The 14,432-nt window shown below is 36.8% G+C and overlaps 1 protein-coding gene across 3 annotated transcripts in view; it reads right to left on the bottom strand.

Annotated features, from left to right (window-relative positions):
• The window catches only part of atp2b3b (ATPase plasma membrane Ca2+ transporting 3b), a 54,314-nt gene extending 40,085 nt beyond the window's left edge, over window positions 1-14,229 (bottom strand). For all 3 annotated transcript variants that reach the window (XM_067370433.1, XM_067370434.1, XM_067370435.1), the window contains exon 1: window positions 14,001-14,229. In XM_067370433.1, the coding sequence (XP_067226534.1) occupies window positions 14,001-14,229 (229 nt within the window). The remainder of the gene's footprint in view (window positions 1-14,000) is intronic.
• Between the last annotated feature and the right edge of the window lie 203 nt (window positions 14,230-14,432).

The following is a 14,432-nucleotide window of genomic DNA, read 5'->3' as shown; positions in this document are numbered from 1 at the left end:
ATTCAGAATGATATGTTTGTGTTAGCTGTCTGCAGCCTCGCAGTCTGGATTTTAACAGTCTCTAACCCTAATGTCTTTTGGCAAGAAGCATCTTTGGACCAAGCTAAAGTCTTTTGACAAGGGCACTGTAAAGTTTTACTGATAAATAAATCCTTGATATTTCCCTAATGACAGATATATCCCTTTATACCATCTGAGAAAAGGGCATTCCTATTTATTGGAATTAATAATCTCCATGGTTTAAAAAATAGGCTAAATGTTAAATGTGAATGTTAACTACAATAATGACTTTAAAATATAAACATATTTTAAAACACAAGGCACTTAGAGACTCTGAAAATGGTTCCAGAGGAAAAACAGTCTTTCAAGTCGCTCTGAATGCAACAAACTACAAAGAAACATTCGCTTCATTGAAAGAAGGCACATGACAAATTAAAACAATTTGTTTTCTAAAATCGACTCAAAATATTAAACATGTTTGATATCCTCGGAGTCTGTGCCCATCGTACACAAAGCAATTTTCTGTGAAATCTGTCGACTCAAATCTGCAGACTGGATCTGAATTTTCGACAAATAGCACTACAACCGGCTCCTCCAGATTAAAATTGGGGCAAAATTTGTGTAGTGTATTCCAGCCTTTAAAGCAGTGGTCCTCAACCAGGGGGTCAGGGCCAACTAAGATGACTTAAAAGTACTTAAATTAAAAAGTTTCATATATTAAAATAATATAACTAATCTAAATCAAAATTATAAAAACAATATTAAAAACTACTAAATCAATAACTAATAACTGAAAATCAGTAACTATAGTTTTAGTTAGAACATACAGGTCTTGAAACTTGTGGAATCACAAAACGAATTGTGTGTCATTAATTTAATATATAAATTTCTGTTAATAAGAAGGTTTGAAAACAATCAGTTTTGTCATAATTACAGCATATATAATGTAAGTATTTTAGCTTATATTTAGAGGGGGGCATTTGAATGTTGGACAGCAAATCATAAGGACTAAAATGAAACTACCTAACAATTTTTACTTAGATATAAGTAGGTACGGATTTGACACACGAGTTTCCGTCATGTAAACTAAGGGTGCTTTTCAAAATGTCAAGAAAAAAAAGTCAACATATTAGCTAACATACAGTGGGTACAGAAACTATTCAGACCCCCTTAAATTTTTCACTCTTTGTTATATTGCAGCCATTTGCTAAAATCATTTTTGCAGATTTATTAAAAAAGAAAAACTGAAATATCACATGGTCCTAAGTATTCAGACCCTTTGCCCAGTATTTAGTAGAAGCACCCTTTTGATCTAATACAGCCATGAGTCTTTTTGGGAAAGATGCAACAAGTTTTTCACACCTGGATTTGGGGATCCTCTGCCATTCCTCCTTGCAGATCCTCTCCAGTTCTGTCAGGTTGGATGGTAAAAGTTGGTGGACAGCCATTTTTAGGTCTCTCCAGAGATGCTCAATTAGGTTTAAGTCAGGGCTCTGGCTGGGCCATTCAAGAACAGTCACAGAGTTGTTGTGAAGCCACTCTTTCATTATTTTAGCTGTGTGCTTAGGGTCATTGTCTTGTTGGAAGGTAAACATTCGGCCCAGTCTGAGGTCCTGAGCACTCTGGAGAAGGTTTTCGTCCAGGATATCCCTGTACTTGGCCGCATTCATCTTTCCCTCATTTGCAACCAGTCGTCCTGTCCCTGCAGCTGAAAAACACCCCTACAGCATGATGCTGCCACCACCATGCTTCACTGTTGGGACTGTATTGGACAGGTGATGAGCAGTGCCTGGTTTTCTCCACACATACCGCTTAGAATTAAGGCCAAAAAGTTCTATATTGGTCTCATCAGACCAGAGAATCTTATTGGATCACCATCTTGGAGTCCTTCAGGTGTTTAGCAAACTCCATGCAGGCTTTCATGTGTCTTGCACTGAGGAGAGGCTTCCGTCAGGCCACTCTGCCATAAAGCCCCGACTGGTGGAGGGCTGCAGTGATGGTTGACTTTCTACAACTTTCTCCCAACTGCATCTCTGGAGCTCAGCCACAGTGATCTTTGGGTTCTTCTTTACCTCTCTCACCATGGCTCTTCTCCCCCGATAACTCAGTTTGGCCGAACAGCCAGCTCTAGAAAGGGTTCTGGTCATCCCAAACGTCTTCTATTTAAGGATTATGGAGGCCACTGTGCTCTTAGGAACCTTAAGTGCAGCAGAAATTTTTTTGTAACCTTGGCCAGATCTGTGCCTTGCCACAATTCTGTCTCTGAGCTCTTCAGGCAGTTCCTTTGACATCATGATTCTCATTTGCTCTGACATGCACTGTGAGCTGTAAGGTCTTATATAGACAGGTGTGTGGCTTTCCTAATCAAGTCCAATCAGTATAATCAAACACAGCTGGACTCAAATGAAGGTGTAGAACCATCCCAAGGATGATCAGAAGAAATTGACAGCACCTGAGTTAAATATATGAATGTCACAGCAAAGGGTCTGAATACTTAGGACCATGAAATATTTCAGTTTTTCTTTTTTAATAAATCTGCAAAAATGTCAACAATTCTGTGTTTTTCCGTCAATATGGGGTGCTGTGTGTACATTAATGAGGAAAAAAAATGAACTTGATTGAATGATTTTAGCAAATGGCTGCAATATAACAAAGAGTGAAAAATTTAAGGGGGTCTGAATACTTTCCATACCCACTGCATATTGGTCACTAAATACATGAATAAATGTAGTGGGAAAGATGCAGCTGAACTAATGTATAAAAAGTAAACTACTTGTTTAGTTTCCAACGATTTGCAGGTTCAAGTGAATATTGAATATACAACTGTTTAGGTTAGAGCTACAGTCAGCTCAAGAAAATGTAAAAATGCTGTTCCCAAAGTCACCACTTTTTAACATATTGGTGCTTTTCTGCAAAAAAAAAGTATCACAGAGAATCATGCTGCCCTAGTTTTCAGTGTTAATCCAAGAGTTCAGGTTCCTACTGTGAACAACTCCAATACCATTTCACACAAAAACACACACACTAGCTTTAAATACACCATGGAGCTAATTGACACCTTTAATAACATGCACTGCCTCCCTTTCCTAATTATCACCACGCATTTCAAAAACACATTTAGCCATCTTACAATCTGAAAGATTCAAATGAGGGTCACTAATACCACATGTGTGTACGATACAACAGAACATAACCAACTGACAGTAATGACCCAAGCGCAAATGTATTATAACGTAACGGTTTGTTAAAGCAAATTGTTCCAAAGTAAGATGAGATGCGAGTCAGACTGAGCCACATATATTGAATTTCTGATGTAAATAATTAATCGCATATTTCTGCTCATTTCAAAAGGCTCCTATATAGAATGAGGGGTTGAGAGAAGACAGGAAGCATGACGAGAAATAGATATGAAGACATGAGACACACTGCATATAATGTGCCAACCCCCCCACTTCCTCTTTCCATAGCCATCTATGTCTTTCAGTCTTTCTGAGTCTTTCTCTTACTCTCTCTTTCACTCTTTCATAGATTTGTGCAGTTTCCATGGCGATGAAGACATCAAGCACAAATAGTGCCATACTTCAACTTCCTGTCTTCGGGCACCTTTTCGCCCAGCTACAGATGATGTCACTGATTCGGTGCAGTCCATGCGAAACTTATAATAGATTTTTGATTGGTCTGCCGTGAAAGCTGTTTTTGCAGACAGTGAGTCTTTTAGAGCTGGAGAGAAAATTCATTATATTTTCAGTCAGTTTTGAAGTCAGTAGAATCACCCGGAGTGAAACCCAGCATTACAGCTCAGCTGAATGAGGCACTATTGACGTCAGTCTATGAATGTGCATGTGTGTGTGCCGTGAACATGCTTCAGGGACATATAAGGACAGGACAATCCAACCAGAAAATACTTTAAGTGGACAAGGGAGAAATGTATGGGCTGGTATGTATACCATGACTGAGTCAGAGCATCAGGTCAACTGTTGGCAAGAGCACCTGAGGGTTATACACTGATCGCAGTCACTCCATACCCGCACTCAGCACTAAACCTTGCTATTACCATTACTGAATGCATGATTATACAACGCTCTAAATGAGAAGTGGATGTATGAGTGAAAAAAAGAGAGAGAGAGAGAGAGAGAGAGAGAGAGTCAGGATGAATGAAGATGACAAACTCAAGCGGTAACACTATACAACAGTGTTCCATTTATTCACATTAGTTAACCTGAACTTACAAAGAACACAATTTTGACAGCCTTTATTTATCTTAATGATAATTTCATGATCATATACTAAAAGATTTTTCAACAAACTTCACCAGATTTTTGAGTTTTCTCAACTTTTTGTTGTATAAACTGAATACAACAAGTTGAGAAAACATTAAAAAATCTGCTGAAGTTTGTTGCCTTAAACTTTTTAATTTTCTCAACTTTTGATTTTTTACAGTGTGGTGTTATTAAATTAATGTAATTTTAATAACATTAACAAAGATTAATACATGTTTTAAGGCAAGACACTACAGGCTAAAATGCTGTTTTTTTCAATGTTGAGATTTTGGGCTTTTTGACTTCTAGTTTTAATACAGTGTTTTTTCCCCGACTAGTAATAAGAAAACATCTACAACCCACCTTTAAGCATTTATTTTTTGGCACTTTATCAATTTGTGTCAATAGATTTCGATTACAATACATATTTTTAAAGGCCATTTTCTCAAAATTAGTTTTTTCTCCTACACTGAGCCATATATCTCCACTTCAGAAGCACTTACATACACCAAACTTTGCAGTTTTATTCCAATCTATACTGTGAAGGTCTTTACAGAGGGATTTGTACATATATAATTTGCCAGATTATATACATTTTATTTGTATGGAACCCTGCACATGAAATGCAAGAAAAAAACATTTAATCGTGCAGACGATTTACTAAATTATGCGTACGACTTAATAATTTGTTCCCTCGATTTACTAAAATGCGTGCATGCTTTACTATTTCATTACTATTTCATGATTTATAAATTGAGGGAACGAAATAGTAAATCGTGCGCACGATTTAGCTTACTATTTTTTTCCTGCATGTCATGCCCAGGGCTCCGTATATTTCAAAGAAAAGTTGCGAAAATTTATTTTTTTCTGAGTGTTCACAGTATTTTCTGAATTATGGAGTGATAAAAAGAGATATCTAAAATACCCTCTGTAAACTTAGACTCTTAAATGTAAAAAAAATTAAACAATAATTCTGAAACTGACTTAATCCAATGTTCAGATTTTTGTACTAGAAATGTATGCACATTAGCACATTTTTTAAGTAAATAATGCCTCATTTGCATATTTAAACATAACATATTCCCCTGGCTTAAGCTAGTCCTAGACTAAAATGCATGTTAGAGCTGTTTTAACTGAAAGCAACTTGTACTGAAATATCTTAAAATATGTCAGTGCCATTGTTTTGACTCAAGATGAACACCAGTAATGTTTTTTTTTTTTCTAGTGTACATTTATAAAAGCTATTTAAATATCCTAAATGAACTAAGGTCTAATCCTGACTTAGACTAAACCCTGTCTGTGAAACTGGGCCTTTAACTATAACTATTAGTTAATTTTTTTTTTTTACCCTATTCACCTGCAGTGTTTCACCTTAAGAAATATTGGTCATTGTGTGTTATCTAATGCATTCACTAATGTTAAAAACTGAGACCTTATTGTAAAATTTTACCGAAAATTATTCACGCACCTTTATATCTTCTGTGAAACACAAAAAGAGATATTTTTTAAAGAAATTTTCGTCTCTCTTTTCCATTAAAGTACAATGAATGGGGACCTTTCAAGCTTCAACAAGGACACAAAAGCACAATAAAAGTATTCTAAAGTGTCCATACAAATCATGCACTATCTTCAAAGTCTTTTTGAAGTCATGTGATAGAATGGTGAGAGAAAAAGAATTTCTGAAAGTGATTTTTCATTGAAAATCTTTCTAGTCTTCTTGGCACATTCATGAGAAAAGCAGCTGAATTGTGAAGGAATCGTTTGTTTTAAAATAATCTTTTTGGAGAGTTTGATGAATAAATCCAAATCAATACATTACAGTCTGTTTCTCACAAAGCAATTGTATGACTTCTTAACACTTCATAATGTACAGCAAACGTCAAACGAACCACTCTTGATACATTTGTGTCTATTTTGAAGCTCTAAAGTTCCAGTCCCCATTCATTGTAACTGCATGGAAAAGAGCGACCAGCACATCTTCAAAATTTCTCCTTTTGTGTTCAACAGAAGAAAAAATGTCATACAGGTTTAGAACAACAGGAGGGTGAACAAATGAAGACAAGATTTTCATTTCTAGATGAACTGTCCCTTTAAGAAAAACTGCTGAGTAGCCATGCCCGCATCCATTCGCTTTAAAGAATCTCTTGCTTTTCAAACACCCCCCTCCTTCTCCCCCCCACCCAACTCACTCACTCTCACTCTCTCTCGCCATCTCCCCTTGGTGTGTCCTTGACAATGCGGCAAGCTGTACCAGAATTCCTTCTCTCTCCTTCCATTCCTTCCTAACCTCCCTCTCTCTCTCGCTTCTCTTGTTCATTCTCTTTCCACCCTCCACCCCCATTGCTCTCGGATCTCCATGTCCTGCTGCAGCAGAACAGGTATCTGTGTACGTTCAAACTGATAGATTGATACGTCCAAGCCCTGCACTGAAAATAGTGTTTATTGCAGGCTGAGATCTGTGGATCTGCGGTCCGCACACTGAAGCTCAACTGAAATGCATTGCTGGGGAGGATGGAGAGACACTAATGGACTTCCATTTTCAGGGCCTCATCTTCACAGTGTCAGCCTTATTCAGCATCACTTCATCTCCACCCCCTCTGGTTTCCTCTCCTGTTGTCTCTGCTTTGTCATGGCCATGTAACAGGATTAGTTCTGCTTCTACTTGCACTTAGAGGCAAACTCCATTTATTGTATGACTATTAGCATCAGAAGCATCAGGTTTTGTTATCACCTGTCAACAGAGCAGTTCCTGATGACAGCTGTTAGCTATCTCCATACATATAGCTGGTTTAAAAGCTTTCACATCTTCTCAACCATTACACCGATGGAGGTTTCAAAACCTTTTGTGTTTGTTTTTTAGGTGTAACTCCTGAAAGGGCTTTTACACAGATGGGCAACATCTAACAACCACATTTTCCAACTGTCGCTAGAAAAATTACTAAAGGATAGTTCACCCAAAAATGAGAATTCTGCCATCATCTACTAACTCTCATGTTGTTCCAAACCCATATGACTTTCCGTCATCTTCGAAATACAGAAAAGATATTTTTAATGAAACCTGAGAGACTTCTGTTCCTCCATTTAAAGTCCACACAACCAAAGCTTTGACTGTTCAAAACCTTCATGAAGATATACAAATGAATCATGCGTCAAGCAAGCACTATGTTAAAGTGTCATAGTATATATAAATGAACAATGTGTACTCTTTCTCAATGATACCTGCACCCAAATCTCTTGGTTTATTTATCAGCTCCAGTGTTTTTGGTAAAAACTATGCAGCATACTTTCATATTTTTGTATCCCTGGCCACAGACAGGCAGATTGAGCCCAGTGCATTATGGGTGTTTTCTCAAGTCATGTAGCCTTTACAGCAGTGGTCGCCAACCCGTCGATCGCGATCGACCGGTCGATCTTTATCACTGTTCCAGTAGCTCGTGAAAATAACAGAAATATGAGTACAAAATAGCCTACATTACATTACATTTCTCCAGTCTTTGTACTGTATTTTTGTATTTATTTTTCTGTTATTTTCGGGAGCTACTGGGACAGTGATAAAGGTAAATAGCCCACATCATGTCCGAGTCTGTAAACGGCCGTTAACAAGAGGCAAGAGACGCTGAAAACGGACACGAAGAGGAGAAAATTCTGTAGCAGACAGAGCAGATCACTGTTCGCGATGCTCGAAATATAGGAAGAAAATATAAATATTGAATTGGGGGTGAAGGGTTATATGAATGCATGTCTAAAAGGAATTACGTCTTCAGAAAATTTTCGATGGCAACGGCATTTTATTTTCATCTTACCTCCGAATAAAGTAGCTAATTATTAGCGCAGTTCAGCTTTGTTCACAGCGGTAACCAAGCGGTAAACGCTGTGTCACTGCTGCTCCATAAGCGCCACCTGCTGTCAGAGAGTGAATCTGCGTCTCATTCAGCCTGCTGTTTTTATTTCATGCTTTTTTGTGTACCATATAATTTCACAAAGCTAAAGTCAGACCGTTCTGTTTTTGCTTTAAATCTTGAAATTAAATCTCAATTAATTCAAATAAAAAAACAACTGCTCATGCAATGTGATAGCATCTTTGTTTGGATTGGGATTAAAAAGCAGTGGTTCCCTCTAATTTGAAATGGCTATGTATTTTTGTTCATAATAATAATAATAATAATAATAAATATCTGCAACCAGTATCAGAATTGGCCAATTTGCTTGTAAAAATAAATAAATCAGAATCTAAATTGGCCAAATTGTCTTTTTCTATCAAGTAGATCTTGTCTTTCATAAAGGTCGAGGTCAGGGAACTTGGGCTTAAAAAGGTTGGTGACCACTGCTTTACAGGTTTATTAAAAACCCATCTTGCCAGTGGTAAATTATGCCTTTAAATCCATTCATCATATAAAGTGATCATGTCTCCTCAGAAGACCTGGATGAAACAGCTTGTTTCATGGATTCTGTTTGCAATGTTTTTGTCAACTTTTTGAACAGTCAAAGTTTTGGTGAAATGCACATTCAATGGAAGGACCTCAGGTTTCATAAAAAAAAAATCTTCATTTGTGTTTCAAACATGAGCGAAAGTCTTATGGATTTGAAACAACATGATAATGAGTAATGATGATAATTTCATTTTTGGGTAAAGTAACCCTTTTTGTTATTCGTGTTTAAAGCCTTAAAGGTGCTAAAGAGGATCTTTTCATTGACTGAGAAACCAACGACTGTTAGTGAGTTTTTGAAATGAGCGCATAAGAACAACCCCCCTCCTTCACAGCTCATTTCGAGGGAACGTCTCCCAAAACTCATGCACTAGTATTGGAACACGAGTGTTTACCATTCGCTGTGTTGTGTTAGTGGATTCATTATGTCGGACTCACCGCAGGTAACTCATAATCTGCAGTTGTTACTCCTGTCTCCGGACAAAAACATTGCATGCGGCGCCTGTGGAGTGTGGAAAGTTACTGGAGCGCGCAGCCGCACACATCTCGCACAAGGAACGTCATGGCAGTGATTGACAAGCCAGAGGGCCAATCGTTTGGCTGATGTTTTTAAGGCCCTACCTCGTGCACAGATGATGTATATTAATATTATTACTTTCAACGCACCTAATAAATAGTCTTTTATCAGTTAGTAAAGACAGTTTCAAGTAATATTGCAAAAATGTATAAAACAAAACATCCTCTTTAGCACCTTTAAGTGTAGAGGTGATCGTACTTTCTCAGTTGTGGCCCCTAGGCGATGGAATGATCTTCCCTTCTCTGTGCGTTCTTCAACCTCTCTGCAGATGTTCAAATCACGTCTTAAGACCTATTTGTACTCACAGGCGTTTGATGTGTAGTTTTATAGGTATTTACTTATGTATCTTAATTAATTGCTATTATTATTTTTAGCATTTTTTGTATGTATTGAAATGTTTTTCTTGTACAGAACTTTTGCGGTTTTTAAAGTGCTTTATAAATAAATGATTGATTGATTGATTGATTGATTGATTGATTGATTGATTGATTGATTGATTGATTGATTGATTGATTGATTGATTGATTGATTAAGAAAAATGTCTAGTGAATAATAGATTCTAGCACATTTTTTTTTAATCCTGATCTTTAATCAAATAAATAAATAAATAAATAAATCATTCCAATCAGCTGAGATGTATTGAGTGATATGTGATATTGTAATGGTGCTTTTTAGTTTCTGCTCTGTCCTCAATAGGATGAAGTTTAAAAGACTCACACAAGAAGATGTCTTCTTGCTTAATGGCACTGATGGTGGGAATTTGATTATTAACTATAATATACTATTAACTATACAAATAACCAAACTATAATATATTAACTATAACTATAATATACTATTAACTATAAAAATAACCAAATTAAACTGGGCTTGTTATATGTTTTTATAATTTTAATCTTTTTCCAAACTATATGGTCGACCAATCAGCTCAAGAAAAATTTCAAGGCATATTGCCATGGCTAACTCATTCCTGGCCGTCAAATAAAGAGGATCACACACACAAACAGACTATTTGAATTATATGATTACAAGAATAACACCATGTCTAGGGATTAAACAATAAAAGAAAATAATGATTCAATGGGGCAATAAATGTTGATTAATATCAAAAGAAAATAGAGATGGAGCAGATGACTTCTCTGGAGAACCAAGTTCCACCAGAGGAAGTACTGTTGAGTCGACTACTATAAACTTTTATACTTTCCACCCACATGTTAACCAATTAACAATTAAGTCTCCAGCCAATCACATTTTAACATCATACTGCCCCCAAGAGGTAGAATGTGGAAGACAGGGCCGGAACAATATTCACTATTGAAGACGCAAATGCTTCCAGCTACACAAGCTCAATTTCATGCATCATTGTGTTCCCAAAATGTGTTAGATAGCAATAGACTAAGCATGATCGCTTCTGCTTTAGCCTATAGTTGTCACCACAGTGCAGTGCAGTGTTTTTTTTTTTGTTTTTTTTTTGAAGAACCAAGATTCTCATTGTCTTGGAAAACTGGGATATATGAGGAAGACTCATTTTAAAAGTGCGAATTCTAAATTCTGAATCTTAAAACTCCATGGACATTTTCCAGTTATGCCAAATAACAGATAAAGATAAATTATCAATAAAATATATTATATAAACATTAGATGGAGAGGAAGCCATCTATAAATGGGGCCTTCGATTATTGTTGTGGACAATTATGGACTTGGAGCCAAAATGTTGAGAACCACTGCTATTCTGAAATCTTGCAAAGATTAGATTTAAGCAGAAATATGTAGGCACTTGCTGGCATAGAGTCCATTCATATTTAACACAACTATGGATTACATTCTCTCAGTATCACCACAATAGGTGCTATAATGGGCATTATGCTAAATTGTCTTCTATTATCATCTTTCCTTTTCAGGTAAACTTCTGTCATGGCGAAGCAGTTTGAGAAGACTCTGACTGAGCATGCCAATATGTTTCTAGCTAGCTGAAACCAGAAAAAATGAAACATTCAGTTTAACGACACAGATATTTGAAGGTAACTCCATCGCCCCCTTGAGCACTGAGGTTCCTTAGTGCCACAGTAATTTAATAATGTGTGTAAGTGTGTACAATGGGGAATTGGCTAAACATTTGGGTCTGTGTTTGCATATGTTCGAAGAGTATGTTTCTGGCCTTAAAGTGGTTGTAGGGGGTGAGATAGTCTTTACACAACAGCAGGATGCAGTACTAGAAAATCTAAGCAAAAACTGCACAGTAGGCATTCATCCCACACTGACATCTTGCAGGGAAGAAAATCACACATGAAATCTCAATAATATCTCAGATGTTTCTAGTCACCAATGAGATGAAATGAAGAGCAAATTGAAACTTTTGCTTAGTAATCTCACATGTGTCTCCTCAAGCAATGTCTCAATCTGTGCTCAGATTTGCCAAAATGTCACTACCAAAAATAGAGATTTCAGAATGAAATGATTGATTTCATTGATTCTGATTCATTTCACAGTTCAGTTCTTTTACTATATGCCAACATTTTGCATTTTTCCTAAGGAATCGGAGGATAAACATAAGAGACAAATCTAATAGTTTAATGAGCTATGAAAAAGCAACCTCTAAGGAATAAAAATTTTCTCAGCTAATTTCCTGATGGTAATTTTTATGTGCTTTTACAAAAGTCACAACATGACCCCTCTAAAAAAACAAAAAAACATACAACATACAAAATGTTCTTAAAGGAAACTAATATGGATGCACAATATGTCTATATCATATTGATTATCTGCTGATATCAGATCATTTTTTATTTAATCAGTATTGTCGATATTTGATAGTTAATTGTGCATGCTCATTTTTACATATATAGTAACACTCACTTAAAGTTAATGTTAAAAACACTATTTTAATAACACTATTAAATGTAATGTCTCAAAATGAATATCAATTTTCATAGTGTACGTTATAACGTTCTGATGCCAAAATTCACTTGCTCCATACAAGTAAAAATGATCAACTTTTATTTTTTAATTTAAACAACATTTAAAAAATAATAATTATGAGCTTATCAAATTGGCTACAATTTTAACATCAGTGCATCCATAAAAACTAACCATAAACATTCAAAAAAACACATATTAGAAGACATCTGAAGGGACGAAAGAACCACAAGCAATAGCTTCATCATAAATCCATAAATACTCTCAATCAGTACAATTCAATTTGAGTTTTATGGAGTTTATCTGTTTCTCATGACTGAGCATTATCTCCTCTGCTATCTAAATTCTCATCTGCAGTCATCACAGCAACACATTCAATTACGAGTCAGAAGAGGATGGATGGATATGCCAAGAATTGTGATCACTGCAGGGACCTTTCGAGTCACTGACTCTAGTGAGTGAGTCTCTCCAACTCTGTTTACCCAGTAACCCCTCTCTCTACACCCACCTCACCACCGACAGCGGCGTCGCTTAGCAACCCAACACGACGCGTGCACCCAGAGTGGGAAGTTGGCCGAGTGAGACAGAGAAAGAGGTGGTGGACAAGTAGAGTGAAGAGGTGAGAGAGAAATAAAGAGAAAGGAGGAAAGAAAGGGAAATATTTGGGGTTTAAAGGCGTCTTTGAAGGCGCAGCTTAAAGATAAACACGCTACATCTGATGAGAAATAATGAGCTACACTCTTAAAAATAAAGATTCTTCATTGGCATCGATGGTTCCATGAAGCACCTTTAACATCCATGGAACCTTTCCATTCCATAAAAGATTCTTTATAGTGGAAAAAGATGATAAAAATGTTATTTTAATGTTCTTTCTAATAGTTCTTTTAAAGGATTAGTTCACTCCAGAATTAAAATTTCCTGATAATTTACTCACCCCCATGTCATCCAAGATGTTCATGTCTTTCTTTCTTTAGTCGAAAAGAAATAAATGTTTTTGACATTCCAGGATTTTTTCTCCACATGGTGTACTTCATTGGGGACCAACGGGTGAAAGGACCAAATTGCAGTGTCAATGCAGCTTCAAAGGAATCTACATGATCCCATCTGAGGAATAAGGGTCTTATCTAGTGAAGCAATCTGTCATTTTCTAAAAAAAAATAGAAATCTATATACTTTTTAACCACAAATGCTCATCTTGCACTAGCTCTGCAATGCAGACTTCATGCATTACGTAATCATGTTGGAAAGGTCATGCGTGATGTAGGCAAAAAAAATTCTCCTCCAACCTCAAAATCCTCTGACATCATTTTTTACCCTTTTTTTTGGTAAAGGGCGTTTGCACTTTCGCTTTGTAAACACTGGGTTGGTACTTCAGAGCTAGTTCAAGACAAGCATTTGTGGTTAAAAAGTATATACTTTTTTTTTTTTTAGAAAATGACAGATTGCTTCACTAGATAAGACCCTTATTCCTCATCTGGGATCGTGTAGAGCTTCAACCCGTTGGTCCCCGATGAATTCCACTATGTGAAGAAAAATCCTGGAATGTCAAAAACCTTCATTTCTTTTCAACTGAAGAAAGAAAGGCATGAACATCTTGGATGACATGGGGGTGAGTAAATTATCGGGGAATTTAAATTCTGGAGTTAACTAATCCTTTAAGAACTGTTCCCTGAAAGTTTCTTTGGGGAACTCAAAATGGTTCTTCTATGACATTGCTGTGAAAATCCCTTTTTTGGAAGCTTAGTGTAGGAGAGGGGAACATTAAAACTGACTGAGATGTCAAGAAATCAAGACAGAAAATAAGTAAAACATTTCTCTCACCATCACTGGTGGAAGACTTGAGTCTCTGGCATAGGCCTTCTACATCTCCAAAGCTCTCCTGAATTTTCTGCAAGGCCTCGGCTCCTCTCAGCTCCATCAGAGATCGGAGCTCATCCAACGACACCCCAAAGTCACCAGCATGGTTGGATTCTGCACTTCCTCCACCCCGCTTGGGGTAAAACTCCACTGCACTGTTGGCCATCTCACCCATAGTGGCTGTGGTGGACATCTTGAGTCTTAAGGTGTTCGGTCCACGATGTTTGAACTATATGACTTCTTCTCGTCCAGGAGGTTTCAGCAACGTGAGGTTAGTCTTAGTGATGATTCTTGGCTTGAGATTTTTTGGGATCGAATTTGCTCCTCCACTCCACTCCCTCCCCGGTAGTTCCTCCAGTTCTTCTAACTCTCCATCAGAGGAAGGAACTGGGACAA

This window comes from Chanodichthys erythropterus, chromosome 20 (genome assembly GCF_024489055.1).
Source record: "Chanodichthys erythropterus isolate Z2021 chromosome 20, ASM2448905v1, whole genome shotgun sequence".
NCBI lineage: Eukaryota > Metazoa > Chordata > Actinopteri > Cypriniformes > Xenocyprididae > Chanodichthys > Chanodichthys erythropterus.
The sequence above is the reverse complement of the archived record's forward strand: the minus strand, read 5'-3'. Positions and strand labels throughout refer to the sequence as shown.